At 37.9% G+C, this 20,095-nt stretch overlaps 4 protein-coding genes across 4 annotated transcripts; 2 read left to right on the top strand and 2 right to left on the bottom strand.

Moving 5' to 3' along the window:
* Positions 1-71: 71 nt before the first annotated feature.
* On the bottom strand, positions 72-2,879 carry LOC9306707. Its single transcript, XM_002868547.2, has 4 exons — positions 1,776-2,879; positions 757-1,055; positions 419-662; positions 72-333 (listed from the first exon to the last, which is right to left on the bottom strand). The coding sequence occupies exons 1-4, from the start codon at positions 2,697-2,699 to the stop codon at positions 232-234; spliced, it is 1,569 nt and encodes a 522-aa protein (XP_002868593.1). The 5' UTR covers positions 2,700-2,879; the 3' UTR covers positions 72-231.
* Positions 2,880-10,675: 7,796 nt separating this feature from the next.
* On the top strand, positions 10,676-12,437 carry LOC9304665. The gene is made up of 6 exons (XM_021019293.1): positions 10,676-11,305; positions 11,414-11,528; positions 11,637-11,718; positions 11,904-11,955; positions 12,052-12,106; positions 12,209-12,437. The coding sequence occupies exons 1-6, from the start codon at positions 10,955-10,957 to the stop codon at positions 12,385-12,387; spliced, it is 834 nt and encodes a 277-aa protein (XP_020874952.1). The 5' UTR covers positions 10,676-10,954; the 3' UTR covers positions 12,388-12,437.
* A 3,441-nt stretch (positions 12,438-15,878) lies between these two features.
* LOC9306706 (prothymosin alpha) lies at positions 15,879-16,849 on the bottom strand. Its single transcript, XM_021020002.1, has 2 exons — positions 16,466-16,849; positions 15,879-16,052 (listed from the first exon to the last, which is right to left on the bottom strand). Exons 1-2 carry the CDS (start codon positions 16,688-16,690, stop codon positions 15,954-15,956), a joined length of 324 nt encoding a protein of 107 aa, XP_020875661.1. The 5' UTR covers positions 16,691-16,849; the 3' UTR covers positions 15,879-15,953.
* Positions 16,850-17,238: 389 nt separating this feature from the next.
* Positions 17,239-20,002, top strand: LOC9306705 (dihydrofolate synthetase). The gene is made up of 9 exons (XM_002870588.2): positions 17,239-17,577; positions 17,839-17,936; positions 18,029-18,173; positions 18,255-18,317; positions 18,438-18,599; positions 18,692-18,886; positions 19,010-19,109; positions 19,201-19,335; positions 19,479-20,002. The coding sequence occupies exons 1-9, from the start codon at positions 17,293-17,295 to the stop codon at positions 19,886-19,888; spliced, it is 1,593 nt and encodes a 530-aa protein (XP_002870634.1). The 5' UTR covers positions 17,239-17,292; the 3' UTR covers positions 19,889-20,002.
* The last annotated feature ends 93 nt before the right edge of the window (positions 20,003-20,095 follow it).

The raw sequence follows: 20,095 nt of genomic DNA, 5'->3' as shown, positions 1-20,095 counted from the left end.
ACAATGAAATGGGCTTAGACGTCAACCCAACTGTATCCCTTTGATGGATTTTTGTTTTCTGGATTTAATAATTTGGGAGCCCGAGATATACTAAACATTAAACTTGACAACAAATCACATTATGGTAATTGTTTATTTAACTAATTTTTTTGAAAATTTTCCATCATTTAAATAGGTAATTGACTAATCTGATGTATAATTGAATCAGAACAAAATTTAACATGAATATTATTACACGACTTCAACCACTTCACCTTCTTTGCAAACTGCAACACTAATCTCCAAAGTATTGTTCTTCTTTGATTTCACCCTACAACAATTTCTTCTAGGAGACTGCAGACCAAATTTGAAATCATATATCAAAATGTTATTATTTCAAGCACTAAAAATAAAATGACTATATAACATGTTGACTTACCCTGTCCCAGAGGTGAGGGTCCGGTTTCTTGTAAACAATGACCGTCTTAATGTCGCCGGGATTAGCCATCTTCCACCGACACTGGGGATGACCCACACGGTGGATTTCATAACGGCTCACTGTCATATTTGTCACCGGATGAACACTGGTTGATGTCATATAGAACACAAACGGTTTCTGGCATGGATGTCGACTCACTGGTCGGGTATTGAAAGCGTATGCCGTGTAATCCGCACGTCGATACCTATCGAAAAAATACAATGTAAAACAAAATGACCATATATATCTAGATTTTGGGGTTGACTTATGTAATTAACTAAGGTTTTGATATAAATTACCAATTTAAGAAGGTTCTCGACGGCATTTCAATCTCTCGAGCAGAAAAGATTCCGCGAAAAATCTGAACCGCAAAGCCCCAAGAGACAGATACAGTCCATTTACGACGTTTGTCATAGCATATCGACTGTTGCATAAGTCCAGCAGAGTCTAGCTTTGCCGGGACTTGTAAATGCTTCAAGGCATCAACACGTGTCATGTTAGGGAAGATCGGTTCAACCACGTCGAGGTGATGAAGCGTAACCAATGGAGCCACCGGGTGAGCCGCTAGTAATCCAAAGAGATTGCCATACACATCGTACTGAAACACAGAAAAGACAGTACCAATTAATATGGAACGGTTCAAAAACTAATTTGAGATCAGTTACCAAACCGACCGGTTATTGGTAGGTAACCGACGATTGGTTATGTAATCAATGAACAAATCACCAACAAACAAGGAAAGTGTCACGTGAGACAGACGCGCCGTTAAAGGCGTGACAACTCTTTAAAGAAACGGCCTGACACCGTGACGACGTGTACCTTACTCCGGCAACAATATAACGTACGGCAAAATTGTGGTCCAGTGACGTGGCATTATATCATAAATTGAGTTTTAAAAGGCAATAGATTTTAACCAAAAGCGTGTAATTTTTATGAAAAAAAATCCAAAACACGTTTTAATTTATAATCTCGATTACCTATTTAAAGCTCATTAAATACACATTTGCTAAAAAGTATTAAACACAATGATCAATAAATCTAGCTGTAGTTAAAACTACTTACTAGTTAACCAACCGCAACAAAACACGAAGAGATTATCTAGATTCGTATTAATCGATCAAAATATTTATTAGTAGTAGTAAATAATAATAAAATCAAAGTATTCGTTTAAAAAATTGTGTTTGTTGTAATAATAATCTGAACATGTTTTACAGTTACTTAACCAACTTAAATATAACTAGATTCATATAAATCTATGAGAATATTTGTTACTAAAAACATTATAGTAAAAAATAAAATAAAAGTGATAATTACTGACCTGGTGAAAACCGAGTTCTTTAGTGAGTGGAACACCGAGTTCAGCCATGCAAGCTTGCATCCGATCATCGGAACCGTACAACGCCGGATACCTTTTGATACACCGATCTTGCATTTTGCTCAGCGCCACCGCTAACGGATAACTTATAGCAAATCCTCCGCCGCCATAAGCCATTCCATAAGAGAAGTAAATGTTCTGAAGATGACTTTCCGATAAACTTCCGATGTAATACATCTGATTATGATCGTATTTTCTCAAAACTCTGATCAAATTCTCGGCGACGAAGACTGTATCATCGTCTCCCATAACAAACCATCTCACATCTTTGAGTCCTAATTTAAGTGTCTCCGTAACGATTCTTGAAATTCTAATCGCCGATCTGTGTCCTTGTTTGTTTTTATAAGGAAACTTCGATGTATCGCCGGAGATTTTCACCGGCGGGAGGCTAATTTCGTCTTCTTCTTCTTCCTTAACCGGTTTTTCTAACCAGACGTAACCACGCATTTGGTTTGGTTTATACCAAATCTTGATGTACTCTTTTCTCTGTTTCCATAGTCTCGCCGACGCGGCGATTCCGAAAACCACGTGTTGGTAGCCGGTTTGCGGCGGCGGAGGTGGTGGTGGAAGTGGTGAAGGTGGTGGAGAGGTGAAAGATTTGATTACGGCCGTTTGATTTGAGTGGAAGAGAATCAATGGCTGAGATGAGTTCACAATGTCGTTGAGACGACGAACAACGTCGGAGAATGGCTCCACGTGACAGGCACGTGAGTTTGAGATGAGCTTTAGTGTGTAGACGACGTAAGTGGCGGAGACGAGAAGGAGGAGCGTCACCATTAGTTTGGATACGGGTCGGGTTGGTGAACCGGATCCGGATAAAGTGCGTTCCCACACTAGCTTCTCTGATGGATCTTTAATCAACTTCATCTCAAGAACCAAAGATTAGAAAAAATGAAATTAAATAAAGTTTTGGAGGAAATAATTGATAATAAATGTTTTGATCGAAACAAATTTGATGGGTTTAAGAAGAAAGTGAGATTGAAGAGGAAGAACATGCAGTGGCTCTGTTCTGATTTTCTAAAAGAGAAAACAAAAGGGTCCTATCGTGAAAGAGACTCATTTTACTTTGTTTCTATATATAAAATATTTTAAAATATACTTTAAAATGTCGTCGTCAAAAAGAAAATTATACTTTTAGTTAGCAAGAAATCTAATCTAAATCGTGACAAAAATATTTTGTTTTGATATTATAAAAGTTAGATTCTAATTAACAGTTACTCGATCTTGGAATTATCTGTCTAAGTAATTAACAAAAATGTTATACGATATATTTATCATATTTAGATCTACTAAGCTATAAATTTACACTCGAGTTTGATTTTTTTTGCTGTAGTTTTTTACTGTATTTACACTCAAAACCGACGAAAAAGATATACCACAGAATCAAATTTTGTTTAAGAAAATTTAAGAATTAATTAAGTGGGAGACAAGTAATATAAATTACTAGTATGTTTTGTTTTACTATGATAACGATGGTAGTACTTTAAAATTGACACGTGTACGAGTCGTAGTGGAAAATATGTGTCGGTAGTAGCAGAATTTTAGAGGTGGTGGGGGGAGCTAGTATTAATTTATTTATTATAGGGGTTGGTTTAGAAAAAAATTAGAAATATTGGGGAAATTTATGAAAATGATAAATTATAGGGGGCATGGGTGTTGTTGCTTCCAACTTGTTGTTGCTTCCAACTTGTTGTTGCAGGCTACGAGACAATTTATCACATCCATGCTACTCTTAAGGAGCCTCTGAGTTCATTAGAGTTAGAGAAAGTAAATTTTGTAGTTCTTGTTTTCATTCTTGCCTATTTTTATCTACTTTTGTGGAAACCACATTCTTTATAATCATTGGGTTATGTATGTTATACATTTTCACTAAAAAGACCTAAAAGACTTTTGACATTACAATGTTTCAAGTTAAATTTGATGAATATTTTACTAATTGAAGACCCAAAACATTATTGATTGTTAAGTATTAGTTTTTGTTTTGATTACAATGCATGTACCGACGTTTTTAGTCAAGTTTTTTTGCTAAGTATGTTAATATCATATAAATGAAAAGTTTGGTTTTACATGGAGATAAACCTAGACAATTGGTTTTTTGGCAAAAAACTAAAAACAAGAAAGCAATAGATTACAAAGTTGGGATTGTGTCAAAGTTCAGTAGATCCAGAGACTCATAAGTGCAGAGAAACGCTTACAAGTGCGCCGGGCAGTGATGGAGTTCTTGATCTCTCTGTCGATTTCCTTGAATACCGTAGATGGCGGGATGCAAGAGTCATTGTGTAGGATATTGTTACGCTGCTTCCATATGGCATAAATCACAGATTGGGCAACAAGCTTCCTAAGAATGGGTGGTGACCTGTCATTTTTCCTTCTTGTCCAAGCCATAAGTGCAGTCCAAGAATCAAAGCTGGTGTTAGGCAGATGTAGCCTCTCATTTGTAGCCGTCCATAGATGCTTAGCAAAAGAACATGAAAGCATCAAGTGATCTCGAGTTTCAGGGAGTAGATTGCAAAGCCCGCATGTAGGAGAAATGTTCATGCCCCAGCGTATCAGTCTCGTCTTAGTAGGTAAACGGTCTAAGTTCGCAATCCACATGGTGAAAGCATGTCTTGGAGTTGCACCTTTAAACCATATGACGTTGGCCCAGTGGACCAACTCCTTTCTAGGTCTCAAAATCTGCCAAGTTCTTTTAGCAGAGAAGCCATGACAAACGGTTTCCTCAACAACCCAGTCATATGAGTCAGGTTCCTGCGAAAGCCTTGGAATTGGAATGGTCGATAGGTGGATATGGAGGTTCAGAACAGCATATGATCTTGGCGCAGCAAGGAGCCAGCCAGTCTCTGTGCAGGCGTCAGCAATCTTTGCATTTAGGCCTATTCTGGTGCTTCTTGGGCCATCTGGGCCAATGTATTTGATAAGAGGACCAACAGGGGCCCAATTATCAAACCAGAAACTAGCAGTCTTACCATTCCCAATCTGGTACTTTATAAAACGTTCAGCAAGAACCCTCAGCCGTAGCAAATACCTCCAGTTCCAAGAGTCACTTGCAGTCTCATGTTGGTTCCAGAAGCATGTGGTCCTGCTCAACGAATGTGTCCTATGCCAAGCCACCCAAAGAGATCCGCTAGTGGAGAAGAGTAGCCAAATCATTCTGAGACATAATGTTCTATTCCAATCAGCAAATCTTCTAAGGCCCAAACCCCCCTCAGCTTTAGGGAGGCAAACCTGTGCCCATGACACTTTCACCATTCCCTTAGTGTTAATATTTCCGGACCATAAGAATCTAGAGCACAAAGACTCGATTTGTCTTATACAACCAAGAGGAAGAATAAAGGTGGATATCCAAAAGTTAACAGTACCCGAGATCACGGAAGCAATCAACTGGAGCCTTCCTGCAAAAGACAGGGATCTCACTGCCCACGAGTTAAATCTTGATTTTATCTTCTCAATCAATGGCGCATACTCTGAAACCTTTAGCTTCCTGCTCATCAATGGAAGACCAAGATACCTAATAGGGAGAATGCCATGAGAGAAGCCATAGGTCGTCAAGGCAGAAGACTCTTGTTCATTCAGGCCTGCAGAAAAAAGCTGCGTCTACTCTCTGTTCATGTGCAGCCCAGACCAGCTAGCAAAATCATCCATTGTCTCGTAGATACCATGTAAAGAAGAGCTCCCACCGTAAAAAAATATCATCATGTCATCCGCAAACATAAGGTGAGAGATCTCCAAATCAGAAGTTTTTGGATGGTAAGACACATACCCAGAATCGTAGCGAGACTGCAGCAAACCAGTGAAGACCTCCATGGCAAGAACAAATAAATACGGTGACATTGGATCACCCTGTCGCAGCCCTTTTGTACTCGTGAAGAAACCACCATTCTGACCATTCACTGACACTGTGAAGCTAGCAGTGGAGATACATTGGTGAATCCAGCCTATAAACTTTTCAGGAAGGTTGATGGCTTTCAAAGTAGCTATGATGAAATCCCATCTGACCGAGTCGAAAGCCTTCCTGAGGTCCACTTTGAGCATTGCTCGTGGCGATATGTTCTTTTTATTGTAGCCTTGCACGATTTCTGTGGCGAGGAGGACATTCTCAAGTAACAACCGACCAGGCATGAATGCAGATTGAGAGTGGTTGATAACAGAGGGAAGCAGATCCTTTAGACGACTTGCCAATAGCTTTGAAATGACCTTGTAGACTGTATTCAAGCATGAGATAGGTCTGAAATCTGTTGTAGAGGTAGCATTTGTGATCTTTGGAATCAGAACCAAAGTAGTGGCATTCCATTGCTTTAACAGTTTCCCGGAGCTAAAAAATTCTGCCACAGCCTCAGTAACCTCAGGCCCAATAATAGACCAGCAACCACAGAAGAATTCAGAGGAGAAACCGTCAGGGCCGCTAGCTTTATTGCGAGGTAGAGAGAAGAAGGCAGCTTTGATTTCTTCATGAGAAAAAGGAGAATCAAGGCTGACCTGTTGATCAGCTGTGCATCTGAAGTTGAATAAGTTTGATATATCCTCCTGGAAGAACATTTGAGGCTCCTGCTCACTGCCCAAAAGCTGCTCAAAATAGGCCACACAATGTTCAAGAATTCCCTGCTGCGACTCAATACGGCCACCATTATGGTCGTTGAGGAAGTGAATGTGGTTTATTGATTGTCTAGCCGACGCCATCTTGTGGAAATAAGCGGTGTTCTTATCACCTTCACCAAGCCAAGTGACTCTGGACCTTTGAAAGAAAAAACTCTCCTCAGCAAGAGATAAGATTTCCCATTTCCTATGCATCTCCAATTCAAACTCTGCATTTGTACTACATGGATTCTCTAACATTCTGCTTTGAGCCTCTAGCAAGAGCACATGTGCCTCTTCAATTCTTTTCTCCAAGTCAGAATAGTTAAGCCTGCTGAACTCTCTGATGACCTTCTTCAAGGCCTTTAGCTTTTTTGACACCCTAAACATTGCAGACCCCGTGACATTTACAGAGAACCACTCTAAACAAATGAGCGGGACAAAATCTGGATTTTTCAAGAGAAGATTTAAAAACCTGAAAGGCTTCTTCCCCCTAGGAGCAGCCGAGGCAAGAATAACTTCACAGGAGGAGTGATCTGAAAAGTCAGGCTCTCCAAAGTGGCCTAAAGAGGTAGGGAAAACAGTAGACCAAAGATCATTAACCAAAACCCTATCCAACTTCTTGGCAATAGGTGACTGCCTTCTTTTGTTCCACCAGGTAAAAGCGCAACCACGATAATTAAGATCAGTAAGAGCAGCACCAAGGAGCGCCTCCCTGAAATCTCTCATGGGCCTGTCCACATTTTGAATACCATCAGATGAATGCTCACTAGGATACAGAATCTGATTAAAATCTCCTAACACAGCCCAAGCTTTCCCAATAAGTCTACTGTCTGTAGCAAAACTAGTAATTTCATCCCAGAGAGACTGCCGAATAGATTCATCATTTGAAGCATACACAAAGGATACCACAACAGCCTCTGAACAGTCAGGAAACTCCACTTCACAGCTGATCATTTGAAGAGACTTAGATATCAATGAAACTTTGACACTTGGATGCCATAGGATCCAAACTTTTCCCAACTCCGAAAACTCGTAATTGTTATCAAAAGACCAACCAGGCAGAGTAGAATTTACAAACTTCTGCTGCTTAGGCTGCTTCACGTGGGTCTCAATGAGACTCCCAAAAAGTGGTTGATTTCTCCTAAACCATTTTTTAAAACCGCGTCGGTGTGAGGAAATATTAAACCCGCAGACATTCCAACAAAAGATGTATATACACATATAGACTACTTGGATTTGGGGCCTTTGCCCCTAGCACTTCGTTGTTGTCTCTGTGATAACACTTCAGTGAACTTCTCTTCATCTTCTAGGTCTGTTACATCATCATACTCATCAGAAGGAACATCAGAGGAATCATCTTCCTCCTCAGAAACAGATGCCCCATCACTCACAGGAGCTTCTTTCTCTTTACCTTTCAAACTAGCAACATGGTTACTTCCACTAGGTGCAGCAGAAGAAGAACTGGCCTTAACATCAGCCTGGCCTATAGTTAGTGGCATTGTGTGGTTTACCTGAACAGGAAGCTTTGCACGTGAACCCACCGCAACCCATTCTCCCTCCTTCGCAGGGGCCTTAGGTGTTTTTGACCTGCGACATCTCTGCTTTTGATTACCATGCTCAGCTTTGAACTTTAATCGAGGACAGTCCTCAGAGGTGTGGACAGTGGAGTTGCAGCCCTTACATGTTACAGGGGCTGCCCGACATCGCCTGAGACTATGACCCACCTCCTTACAGTGAGCACACACCGGAGGCATCCATGGGCACGAAACCTCAATTCTTCTTATCTCTCCAGATTCAAATTGCACGTTAACTGCCTCTGGGAGCGGCTTCCTCGGGTCTATAACAGTGCAGACCTTTACGACTTCCAAGTTTGTTTTATTTGCAGTGTCTGGATGAAGGTACTTAGGGGAACCAACAAGGCTCGCAATACGCTCTAGACCATCTTCATGGAAGAACTGAAGAGGGACATGTCTTAGCTCTAGCCATATCGGAGCTGTCTTCAATTCGGGCTTAACAGGCAAGACTCCAGGCTCCCAACTCGCAACGAACATTGTTTGGCCCTCAATCTGCCAAAGACGTTGATTCAAGACACGCCCTCTAGTTAGAGGGTTCGGAATGCGGAACAAAAAGGCATTGCCTTCCATCTTGGAAACAGATATGTCGCGAAATTTCTTGCTCCAGATGCCGTTAACAATGGTGTGGATTGTTCCTTGGGCAGGAGGCTCAGAATAAAACTGCCCCAGGATGAACGACTCCCAGGCCTTCTTATTATTTTCAATCACAGAGTTGGCTATCTTAACACAGGATTCTCCAGAGGGTAAAGTGAAAGTTGTGCCTTTCTTCTCTAGCCTTTTTGAGGTGCCTTTGACCATGTCACACCAAGTATCATCTTCAGGACTGGATTTCAAAGCATTTGAAATCGGAACAGTAGAATCTGGGCTTGTTGCAGGTGCTTTCACGGATGCAAGAGACGCAGAGTGGGTTGGAGGGTTCTCAGCTGGTAGCGAGTTCCCTGCAATTTCAGATGTGGCTGGCGAAGCAGAAGCAGGCACGATGGCAGCCGCTTGCGTCACAGGAGCCAGATCGACGGTTTTCAAATCCGATTCAGAAGTCAAATCAGACGGAGATTCAGCGGCCAAGGTTGTCTGGGAGACTGGCGCGAGGTCAAGCTGAAGCTGAGGAGAGCTGGCGGTCGCCGGAGAAGAGCATTGCTGCTGCTCGGCGGGTACAGAGGAGGGTGGAAGAACAGAGGCGGAAGCGAGTGTAGCGGAAGCGAGAGTAGCGGAAGCGAGAATAGCGGAAGCTACCGGTGGAGGCTTACTGGGAGAGGCCTTAGCGAGGCCCTTTTTCTTCCTCATGAGGAGGAGAGGACCTGGGGAGCCAGCTGAACAGAGATCCCGACGCCGTGAGAGACGCCGGAGGTGGGCTGCAAAAGATGTCACTTTCTCCGAATTTGGGGGAGAAAAGAGAGCAGAGCACCGAAAGGGGAGAAGATCCAAAGCCAGACACTTTGAATCGGAGAAAAAGTGAAGGAAGAGAAAGTTCTCACCGGCGGCGTGAGGCCAAACCGGAGGTGAAAGTAGGGTTACGAAATCGCCTTTATCGCACAAACCTGTGAAACCCTTTCTTTTTCAGTGGCGTCTGTGTTCCAAAGAAAATACAGTTCTAAAAAAAAAAAACTGTTAGGGTAAACTTTTTATAGTGACTGACCCCACCCCGAAAGGCCCCATATCCAGGAAAATCCTATATGCGTCATAGAAACCCGTGGGCCATCTACAACATGATTTTATTTGGAGAGGTTTCAGTTCCACCCCGCCGATAGAGAATCGAACTCGTGACCTCTGGCAGTCGTATGTGAGAAGTCACATTGAAACCATTAGGCCATCAAGGACTTCTTGTTTTTAGTCAAGTTATTTGTGACACTTACGTGATTTAGATATAAGATGTTTTGTTATAGACAGGACTTATAGTTATACTACTGTTATTATCTTTGTATTAAAAAGAATATTGAAATCTGCCCTTCAATAATGTTTGGGGCATGACCATGTCCAATTATAAAGAGACTTGAATATTTTGCTGCCGACAATGACACGCGACGTCAGGAGCTTGGACATTGAGGCACAGAGTACACTTTCACCACCATATAAGGGTAGAAGGCGGTTTTATAATCTTGCATTCTTTAATTTGGTTAGAGATGGTCAGAGTTTGATTACTTTATGTAGTTTAAAATTGGCTTTTTAATTTGAAGTTGTGATCTTGGCCTGAGACTGATCTTAAACTTGCTTTGATCGATTCTTTGGTTCAATCATCTTTATTTTCCCTCATCATAGTTCATAACAAAGATAATTTCGTAGGAAAACAGACAAAACAAAACGCATGAACATGCGCGATATAGAACAAATCTTAATTAATCCTCGTCAGATAACCAAACTGTTGATCTTGAATGTTTTGAGCCAAACTATTTACATAAAAATTTACATTTCATGTAAAAGACACAGACTGAGAGCAATATTGTGTTTAAATCCAGCTGCAAGAAGTTGGGTTTCAGGAAGATCATATAGATGTTGCGTTATTGTTTGAAAGTTCTAATTAAGTTCGGTTGTGTTATATATGTACATTGTTTCATGTGACACTTATAAAATTTTTAATTATATTTGTGATCATAAATCTAAGTTAATTAAAAAAATAAACAAATCATAAAGCTAAGTTATAATATACTTATGTGACACTTAAAAGATTGAACTATCTCATGCAATAAAACCAACCGGAAAGTTTTGGAGGAGATGCTTAGATTTCTTGATACGTTAATCTTATTATTAATTTATTATAGTAAGGGATATGCTAAGATTTATTGCTACATAAAGTAACTAAGAACATTTAAAGGTTACAATGTAAGAAGAAGTAAAGAACTTTACAAGAAACAACTTTAACAAATCATATATGAAGCATAGTAGGCAAACTTCTCCAATCTTCACATTCTTTTACCATAACTAAAATTCTCCACCAAAAATATCACAAAATTGTTTACTTGTCTTCATATTACAACAATGGCTTCCATGGTTAATGTTATGAGTCCAATAGTTACGAGAAATCTCATTACCAAATTCAAAACTCAACGGCTGAAACCGGATCTACCTTCTCTACAACATTCCAGCTGGTTCAATGCAATCAAGAATGATCCAAGAAAGATGATAAATAAGTATGCTTCAAGGAGAAATATCGTGGTTTCATGTTTAGATCGACCTAATTCTAGGCCTAATCAAATCTCTGGGTATGATGCTGTTATGAAATTTTATTCCTCTATAAACGAGAAGAATCAAGATCAATTAAGTAGTTGTATTTCAAGCGATTGTTTTATCGATGATTTCTCCTTTTCAAAGCCTTTTCGAGGAAGAAAAGTAAGAAATTTTCTATAAGAACTCTTTGAAAATATATAAATCTATACTATGTGTATATTATACATTTTCAAGATTTGTTTTTGTGAATGAATTAAAATATTTTTGCAGGAAGCTATGAAGTTCTTTGAAGAACTTGTGAAGAGTATGGGACAAAACGTTAAGTTTTGTGTTGAAAATGTGTGTGAAGGAGATGGACATAGTGCTGCTGTTAATTGGCATCTTGGTACGTATTAGTACATATATACATTTCTAAAGCTTATTGCCTAATTATATATATGTAATTTGATAGTCGAATTGGTCTTCCTTTCATTTTCTGTTTATTGTTATGAAGAATGGAAAGGACGAAAAATTCCCTTTACAAGAGGATGTAGCTTCTATGAATTTACAGATGAAGGAGGAAAACTGGTTATAAGGTGTAACTTGTTTTTTTTTTAGAGGGATACATTTTTTTTCTAACAACAAGCATTTATATTTATGTAGGATGGTATACTGCATACATAAATGATATGTTTAGTGAAAAAAATATCTCAATTTTTATTTATTTCAAATCTATACTAATTAACAAATAATCTTTTAAATGATTTGACAAAAAATTCAGAAACGCGAGGATTTTGATTGAATCGCCAATTAAACCGGGAGGAATCACATTGGTAAAATAGTTATTCTCAATTTTTACAACGAAAAATATAGATGAGAGGTATTTTGATACACTTTTACATTTATTATATTGATAATATTTTGTTCAGAGCCTGTTAAAGAACATCACCTTCTTGTTCGACGAATTTCCAAAAGGAGCTGAGTGTAAGTTTTCAATATTGATATATTTTTACTTATCACACTTCATTCAAAATTCTTAAGCGCAATGTTTTGTTAAAATATTCTTTGTTCTCTCAAATGTTTCAGTGTTTTTGGAGAAACCTTATGCTATAATCCAAGCAACAATACAAATTTATGGACTATTTTTGGCGCCACTCGTAAACCATGTAATGGCAAGCTACCTGAAGCTTTTAAGCAATATGGCCGAGTTTTTCTTATTAGTCGTGAAAATTATCATCAAAATTCGAAACCTCTTCTTCAAATAGAAGAAACAATTAAGGATTACATGTTATTATTCTTAATCATCTTTTCCCTATATTTGATGATATTATTTTACTAACCCCATTATATGATTATTTGTATTTTAAAATTAAAAAAAAACATTAACAATCTTGAGGGGTTGGTAAATAGAGATATTAAATTGAGTTTTTTATTCGTGATCCTGCTCACAAACCTAAGGTTAAATTTTCAGGCTCTCGACCTACTCACAAAACTAATGTTAAATTTGATAGAGAGCAAAAGAAGCTGCCCAAATCAGAATTTGTTTCTGACCATGTAAAATGGTAACCACATCGGAACAAGAGCAAATCAAATACAAAATCGTTACCGTTTTGAGTCTTTTACTAAATTAATCGCTTTAAACCTTTTTTTTTTTGGACAAACATCTTTTTTTTTTTGTCATCGGACAAACATCTCTTTTTTTTTTTTGTCGTCTAAATTTATTATTAATTGCAAATTATGAGAACTGTTACATAGACGATTTTACAACTAACAATTCCTTCCGACCCTTACTAGATTCACGACATACTATACTTCTTTCTTCGTAATCTTGATAAATACCTTCAATGATCTACGACCTAGCGAGACTTCCATCCCTGCGTAGAATCCTGGCGAACGACTATAATTGTACATCGCTGGAGATTTCTTGCCCCCTTGCCTCCATTAATCTGCAAATTTGTTAATAAATCCCAATACCTGGGACTCGAACCCCATCCCTCTTGGTGTAGAAGCATTAATCAACCCTTGGTCAACCAATGGGCCAAAGGAGCTTCCCCTCGGACAAACATCTCTTTAAACCATTTTTAACAATCACTTACCGTTTAAAAAAAAAAAAAAAAAAAAAAAAAAAAAACTCTTTTTCCATTTACATTTACGTTGAGCCCAAATTATAAACAAAGCCCATAAAACAAAAAAAAAAAAAAAAAAAAAGCCGAAAAGTTCTTTGCGTTTTTCGCCTATAAGAACAAAATTGCAGAGAAAAAAGAGAGAAAATGTCTCATAAGTCCCTTTTTGTAAACACCAAACCTCTTATATCCTTTTTTTGTCTACATATCCCCTTCTCTATTAATGAAATGTGTGTTGACGATTTTACCCTTCTATCATTTTCAGAATAATTAATTATTTGCTGAAATTAAAAAAAAAAAAAAACGAAAACTGGAAAAAAAAACGACGAAAACTCGAGCTCGAGAGCTTGCTCGAGAAAATGTCTCTCAAGTCCCTTTTTGAAAGCAACTAACCTCTTATATCCTTTATTTGTCTACATATCCCCTTCTCTATTAATGAAATGTGTGTTGCCCATTATACCCTTCCTTTATTTCCAGAATAATTAATTATTTACTAAAATTAAAAAAAAAACGAAAACTGGAAAAAAAAAAAAGTGCTCTCGCTCTCGTCGTGCTCCTCTCCTCCTCCTCGCTGCAGATTCGATTTGCAGTCACCATTGTTGCAGTATCCTCTCCTCCGGCGAGCTGGGTCGAGATAGAAAGGACATGTATATTTCTCGAGCTCCTTTGAGCTTGAAATTGAATCAAAACCATTTAGAATTAAGGAGATTGAATCCAATTGGATTTAGCTAATTGTTTGATATGCACATTGGAAGTTTATGCATAGTTTCTGGGTCGAATAGGTCTGTAAATGGGTAAGAAATGGATTACAGCAACCGAATCATAGTGAATTATAGTTTTGAACCTGAAACCATTCGATTTGAGTTCTTGCCGCGAAAGTACAACTGGTACAACTGGGTAGAATTGAACTTGAATCTATTGAAAAATATATGTGTAGTATTACTAGTTACACTAGTATTACCCAGATGTATGTAATATGACTAGTTACACTAGTATTACCCATATACATGTAATATTACTAGTCACACTAGTACTTACACTAGTATTTCCCAGATATATGTAGTATTACTAGTTTTAATAGTATTACCCAGAATTGTAGTACAACTAGTAAAACTAGTATAACTGGCAAAATTTTTGTATTGTTTTGGCAGGATACAATGAGGGAGAATGGATCATATATTTTAAATGCGAAAGTCGCATGTATAGCTTGATGATGAAGACATCAGGGGAGAAGATAACTCTCTCCATGTTAGAAGGTAGGATATGCACGAAGCTAGGGTTAGATAAAAGTAGGGTTAAATTGCAAATGAGGTACAATGCAGTGGTGTTGGGACCAGAGGAAGAGATTTACATTTGTGATGATGAGGATGTCAGTGTCTATATAGTTTTAGGTGAAAATAACCGTAGATATGTTTTGTATGTGGAAGTCATCACTCCACCAGAATTGTCCGAGCAACTGTGGAGAGTAGGGGTTATGTTTTGTTTTGTTCGTGGTTGTTATTTGGCAATCATAATATTTGATTTTATCTGCACTTTATGATTTGTAAAACAGTTTCGAGTTGGACAACTATGTAACACTAGTTTTCCTGATGTAATACTATTTTTTTTTTCTATGGAAAATGGGTAAAACTAGTATAACAAGTAGTACTAATGATGAGATTTGGTAATACTGGTAAAACTGGTATAACTTATGAAGGAATTTGAATTTCGAATTAATTTTTTCCAACATTAAATATTACACTGACTATTAAGTGATAATGAACTCTTATAATGATATAAAATAAATTAAGTGAGAAAAAAAATTATATCATATCGGATTGTTTTAATAGACTCCATACAACATAATCCTTATACTTTTAAGTTCACTTTTTATAAAAACACCAACTTAGGATGGAAAATTTACAATTTTATATATTTTTAACATATAATTACAAAAAAACATTAAGAATTCTATATTTATAAAGTTTACTCAAGTGTACAACTAGATAAGCAATTTTTAAGAATATGTAATACTGGTTAAACTGAAAATCACCAAAAGTACAACTATGTAGAAAATTGGTACAACCGATAACTTGGGTACAACTACGTTTTAAAAAAGCTGCGCATTGGTGGAAAAAAACGGCGCACACGTGAATAAGATGGGGCCCACGTATCCCAAATTTGAAATTTTCCGATTTTTTTGGGTTTTCTCGCTAATTTGACGGCGCACATGTGTAAATTTGACTCGCACATGTGTAAATTTGACGGTGCACATAGTTTTACCTAGTAATACCAGTAGTGTAAATCAAAAAACAAAACCAACATAGTTTTACCTAGTATTACCAATTGTACAAATCTAAACAACAACCATATGACAAAGATATAGTGAAGAAGATATATTCTTCTTCACCTCCAGCTACCATGATACTATCAATTTCATGTGGAATATGACTTCATGGACATATCATATTCTCTAGTCTTTGTTTGCCCAATAACAATGCTAAATAAGTAGAAGACCGTGTGAAATAAATTAAAAAGTCGAAATTTTCTCCCAAATGGCTCCACAGACGTAGCATATTCTCCAGTCATTTCGAACATTTGATTTTGGGGAATCAACAATTAATTATTGTTATACTTTCTTCATAAGTTTCTCAAAAGACTGATAATTATACCTAGTTGTACCAGCATTACAAATAAAATCCGACTAGTTTTATCTAGTTATACCAATACTATGACAGAGTTATCTTCTCCCCTGATGTCTTCATCATCAAGATATTCATGCGACATTCGCATTTGAAATATATGATCACGTTCTCCCTCATTGTATCCTGCCAAAACAATACAAAAACTCTGTCAGTAATACTAGTTTTACTAGTTCTACTACATTTGTAGTAATACTAGTGTAACTTGTCATATTACATATATCTGGGTAATACTAGTGTAACTAGTCATACTACATATATCTGGGTAATACTAGTGTAACTAGTCATACTATATATATCTGGGTAATACTAGTGTAACTAGTCATAGTTATACCCTTGTATTACCAGTATTACTGATAATAGTAATACCCTTGTATTACCAGTATTACCCAATTCTACATGTATATCACACACAATAGTATTCCCTGTTCTACCAGTTTTACCAAGATACCTTAGTGTTTCCCTGTTCTACCAGTTTTACCCAGATATCCAAATAATGTTACCCTATTATACCAGCATTACCCAATTCAAATACTTACCATCTCCGCCGCATTTTTCACTCGATTTCCATTTGCTATCTCATCCTCGATACTCTCATCAGAGGAGGAGTCCAACAAGGTTGTACTACTACCACTAGTCTCTCCTCCGTCTTCGCCATTCCCTTGACCTTCTTCGTTCTCTTCTTCTTCGTTCTCTTCTTCCTCATTCCCAGACTCTTCTTCCTCATTCTCTTCTTCATCTGCCTCGACAACCGGACTTAACATCGGAACTTCTTCTTCAACTCCTTCTCCTCCCTCAATTGGCTTCTTTAACTCCGTCGGGGATGGCTGCAAACTCGTTGCTCCTCCATCTTCTTCCCTTACTTCTTTTCATCGATCCGGAGCATACGTTCCCCTCTTCCTCTTTCTCCCAGCCATAATCGACAACAAGGATTTTCGAAGATAAAACGGAGATTTAAAGGGAGAGAATTGGCAACGAAATCGAGAGATATATGAAGTTGAAATCGAGAAATCATGGAGATAACGGTTGTCTCTTTTGAATTTCTTAACTATTGAAGACGAATTGAATGAGAATCCATGTCGTGGAAAGAGGAGAGAAAACGAAAACGCAGAAAACGGAGAGAAAATGGTCGTGAGAGAAGTTGGCTCGTTGAGAGGAGTTAAGGTTTGTGGGTTTTTGGGTTAGATCCAAAATCAATTTGGTTGGGTAGATAAAACCCAAGTTTAATGTGTAATTTTAGTATTTTGGCTAGGGTAATATTGTAACTTCCGGCATTTTCGATTTAAAATTAGAGTTTGTCAAAAGGTGACTCCCCAGACGATTTCTCGAAAAAAGAGAGAATTTGATCACCGAGGCAGCGAAGAAGATGAGGACACTGTGGAGCCACTTGAGTGCCATTTCCAATTGCAAAATTTCTCCGAGAATAAGAAGAATATCTTCAGCAAATCTGACCTCAAATCGAAATCTTTCAACCATTTCTTCTACTGAAGATCCCGAGCTCAGAGATTTTGTGGGTTTTTTAGAATCTCTCAAAAACTATGAGAAATCAGGTGTTCCAAAAGGAGCTGGAACTGATTCCGGTGATGGATTCGATCTCAGTCGAATGAAACGTCTCATGCTTCGCCTCCATAATCCTCATTCCAAATACAAGGTTCGTGCTTTTTTGCTAATTCACCATTTCTCTTACTGATTGCTAAGTTAAAGGTCTCACCTTTAGATTTGGATTGTTTTTTCTTTTGTATTCTGATTATTCTCTTATGGATTGAAAAGCACTTGTAATTGTTGGAAGTTGTTTATATAAAGGTCTCATCTTTAGATTTGGATTGGTTTTTGAATTATGCATATTTTGTTTGCTGGTTATTGGTTCATGATTAGTGGAAGGTGAGATTAACAGTGAGGGCAGTGATTGTAGGTTGTTCATGTGGCTGGAACTAAGGGAAAAGGGTCAACTTCTGCTTTTGTCTCTAATATCTTACGAGCTGGAGGATATTCAGTTGGTTGTTATTCGAGGTACATAATGCTGACTTTGTATTAAGATTTTACTATATCTTGAGTTGGAATCTTTCATGGTTACTTGCATGAGCTTTTGTTCTTTATTGCAGCCCACATATTTTGAGTATCAAAGAACGTATCTCTTGTAATGGAGAGCCTGTCTCTGCATCCACTCTTAATGATCATTTCTATTCAATCAAACCGATTCTCGAACAGTCTATTCAAGAGGAAAATGGTTCTTTGAGTCATTTTGAGGTTAGCAATCTTAGCTTTTACTAGACTCTGTCTTCCACACAGTTTCGTGTTGTTTCTTATATAGGCTTTTCTTTTTGGCAGATTCTCACTGGGATAGCTTTTTCTTTATTTGAAAAAGAAAATGTCGACATTGCGGTAATAGAGGTTGGCTCATCTTTTTACATTAGACAATCTAAAGAGACTTTCTTATGCTATTGTTAGCTTGTCGTCTAGTTTAATTAGCTTATTTATAGCACGGTTTTATATTTGTCTGGGTGTCATCAGGCTGGGCTAGGAGGAGCTCGAGACGCTACAAATGTCATTGAAAGTTCCAATCTTGCTGCATCGGTCATAACAACGATAGGTGAGGAACACATGGCTGCTCTTGGGGGTTCCTTGGAAAGTATCGCAGAGGCCAAATCTGGAATTATTAAACACGGTCGCCCAGTTAGGTGGTTTTTATGTATTTGCTTGTCTTATAACCATTGGATTCAGCACATTGATAGATAGGGTTTTATGTGTGGTTATAAAACTTGTAGGTGGTTTTAGGTGGGCCGTTTCTTCCTCATATTGAGGGCATTCTTCGTTCTAAAGCAGCATCGATGTTGTCATCGGTTATTTTGGCATCTAATATTGGATCTAGTTCGTCAATCAAAGGCATCATCAACAAAAATGGGTTCGGGCTTTGCCAGTCCTGTGACATCGTGATACAAAATGAGAAAGATGATAAACCAGTAAGTTTTTTTTTTTTTTTGTCAAACAACCAGTAAGTTTCAAAGACCTTTTATTCTTTTATTTAAAGCAAGAATTTCATGTGTGGTTCATAATATATCAACAAATTGTACATATAAATGCAGATTGTTGAGCTTAGTGATGTAAACCTACGTATGCTTGGACATCACCAGCTCCAAAATGCTGTTACTGCCACATGTGTGTCTCTTTGTCTTCGCGATCAAGGTATGATGCACTTTGAATCTCTATTTAAAGCAACAAAAGAATTGAACAAGCTTACAAATTTTGTTAACTTTTATTATGGAATAATAATCAGGATGTGGGAGAGTGACAGATGAAGCAATTAGGATTGGTTTAGAGAATACTCGTTTACTTGGGAGAAGTCAGTTTCTGACACCAAAAGAAGCAGAGACTTTACAATTACCCGGAGCAACAGTGCTTCTTGATGGAGGTTGGTTATAGCTTTAATGTCTCTACTTCGGCTCTGAGTCAATTTAAATTTTTGTTTCTTCTCTTGAGTATCGTAACATTAGATACAAACCACTTTGCTTGAGACTTTTGGTTTACGGTATCAACCTTTGGTCTGTTTATCAGCCCACACCAAAGAATCTGCGCGAGCTCTAAAGGATATGATAAAGAAAGATTTTGCAGAGAAGAGGATTGTGTTTGTGATTGCAATGGCTAGTGACAAAGATCATGTGTCCTTTGCAAAAGAACTTCTCACAGGTCTAAAACCAGAAGTAGTGATTCTAACAGAAGCTGACATTGGTGGAGCTAAGATTAGATCAACGTCGTCTTCAGTGTTGAAAGAATCATGGATAAAAGCTGCTGATGAATTGGGGTCAGGGTCTATGGAAGCTTCAGAAAACAAAACTGTGTTGGATTCCTTAAAGCTTGCCTACAAGATTCTCAGCGATGACAGAAGCAGTAGTGACTCAGGAATGGTTATCGCAACGGGTTCACTTCACATCGTATCTTCAGTCTTAGCTTCTCTTCAACAGTAAATTAGCTTCTTTTCCCTTATACTACTTGTGATTATATTTGTGAAATGAAAACTGAGTTTACGTATTATTAAACCAATATACAAAACAGAGAAATCATTTTGGATCTTCATGACATTTGATGGGAGTGGTACTTAACTTGGAACCTTCTGAGCGAGGCAGAGACTTTCAAATAAAGCAAACAAACAAGTAGGTGAGATTATTAGTTGT

This window comes from Arabidopsis lyrata, assembly GCF_000004255.2.
Source record: "Arabidopsis lyrata subsp. lyrata unplaced genomic scaffold ARALYscaffold_7, whole genome shotgun sequence".
Taxonomy (NCBI): Eukaryota; Viridiplantae; Streptophyta; class Magnoliopsida; order Brassicales; family Brassicaceae; genus Arabidopsis; species Arabidopsis lyrata.
This window is presented reverse-complemented; position numbering and strand designations above follow the sequence as displayed.

Coding starts and splice junctions, on each gene's coding strand:
- LOC9306707 (XM_002868547.2), bottom strand. CDS start 2,699: ATGAAGTTGATTAAAGATCCATCAGAGAAGCTAGTGTGGGAACGCACT. Junction 1,056..1,775: donor AAGAACTCGGTTTTCACCAG/GTCAGTAATTAT, acceptor TCTGTGTTTCAG/TACGATGTGTATGGCAATCT. Junction 334..418: donor ACCCTCACCTCTGGGACAGG/GTAAGTCAACAT, acceptor TTTGGTCTGCAG/TCTCCTAGAAGAAATTGTTG.
- LOC9304665 (XM_021019293.1), top strand. CDS start 10,955: ATGGCTTCCATGGTTAATGTTATGAGTCCAATAGTTACGAGAAATCTC. Junction 11,956..12,051: donor AACCGGGAGGAATCACATTG/GTAAAATAGTTA, acceptor TATTTTGTTCAG/AGCCTGTTAAAGAACATCAC. Junction 12,107..12,208: donor ATTTCCAAAAGGAGCTGAGT/GTAAGTTTTCAA, acceptor CAAATGTTTCAG/TGTTTTTGGAGAAACCTTAT.
- LOC9306706 (XM_021020002.1), bottom strand. CDS start 16,690: ATGTTAAGTCCGGTTGTCGAGGCAGATGAAGAAGAGAATGAGGAAGAA. Junction 16,053..16,465: donor TGAAAAATGCGGCGGAGATG/GTAAGTATTTGA, acceptor TTGTTTTGGCAG/GATACAATGAGGGAGAACGT.
- LOC9306705 (XM_002870588.2), top strand. CDS start 17,293: ATGAGGACACTGTGGAGCCACTTGAGTGCCATTTCCAATTGCAAAATT. Junction 17,578..17,838: donor ATCCTCATTCCAAATACAAG/GTTCGTGCTTTT, acceptor CAGTGATTGTAG/GTTGTTCATGTGGCTGGAAC. Junction 19,110..19,200: donor TCTTTGTCTTCGCGATCAAG/GTATGATGCACT, acceptor AATAATAATCAG/GATGTGGGAGAGTGACAGAT.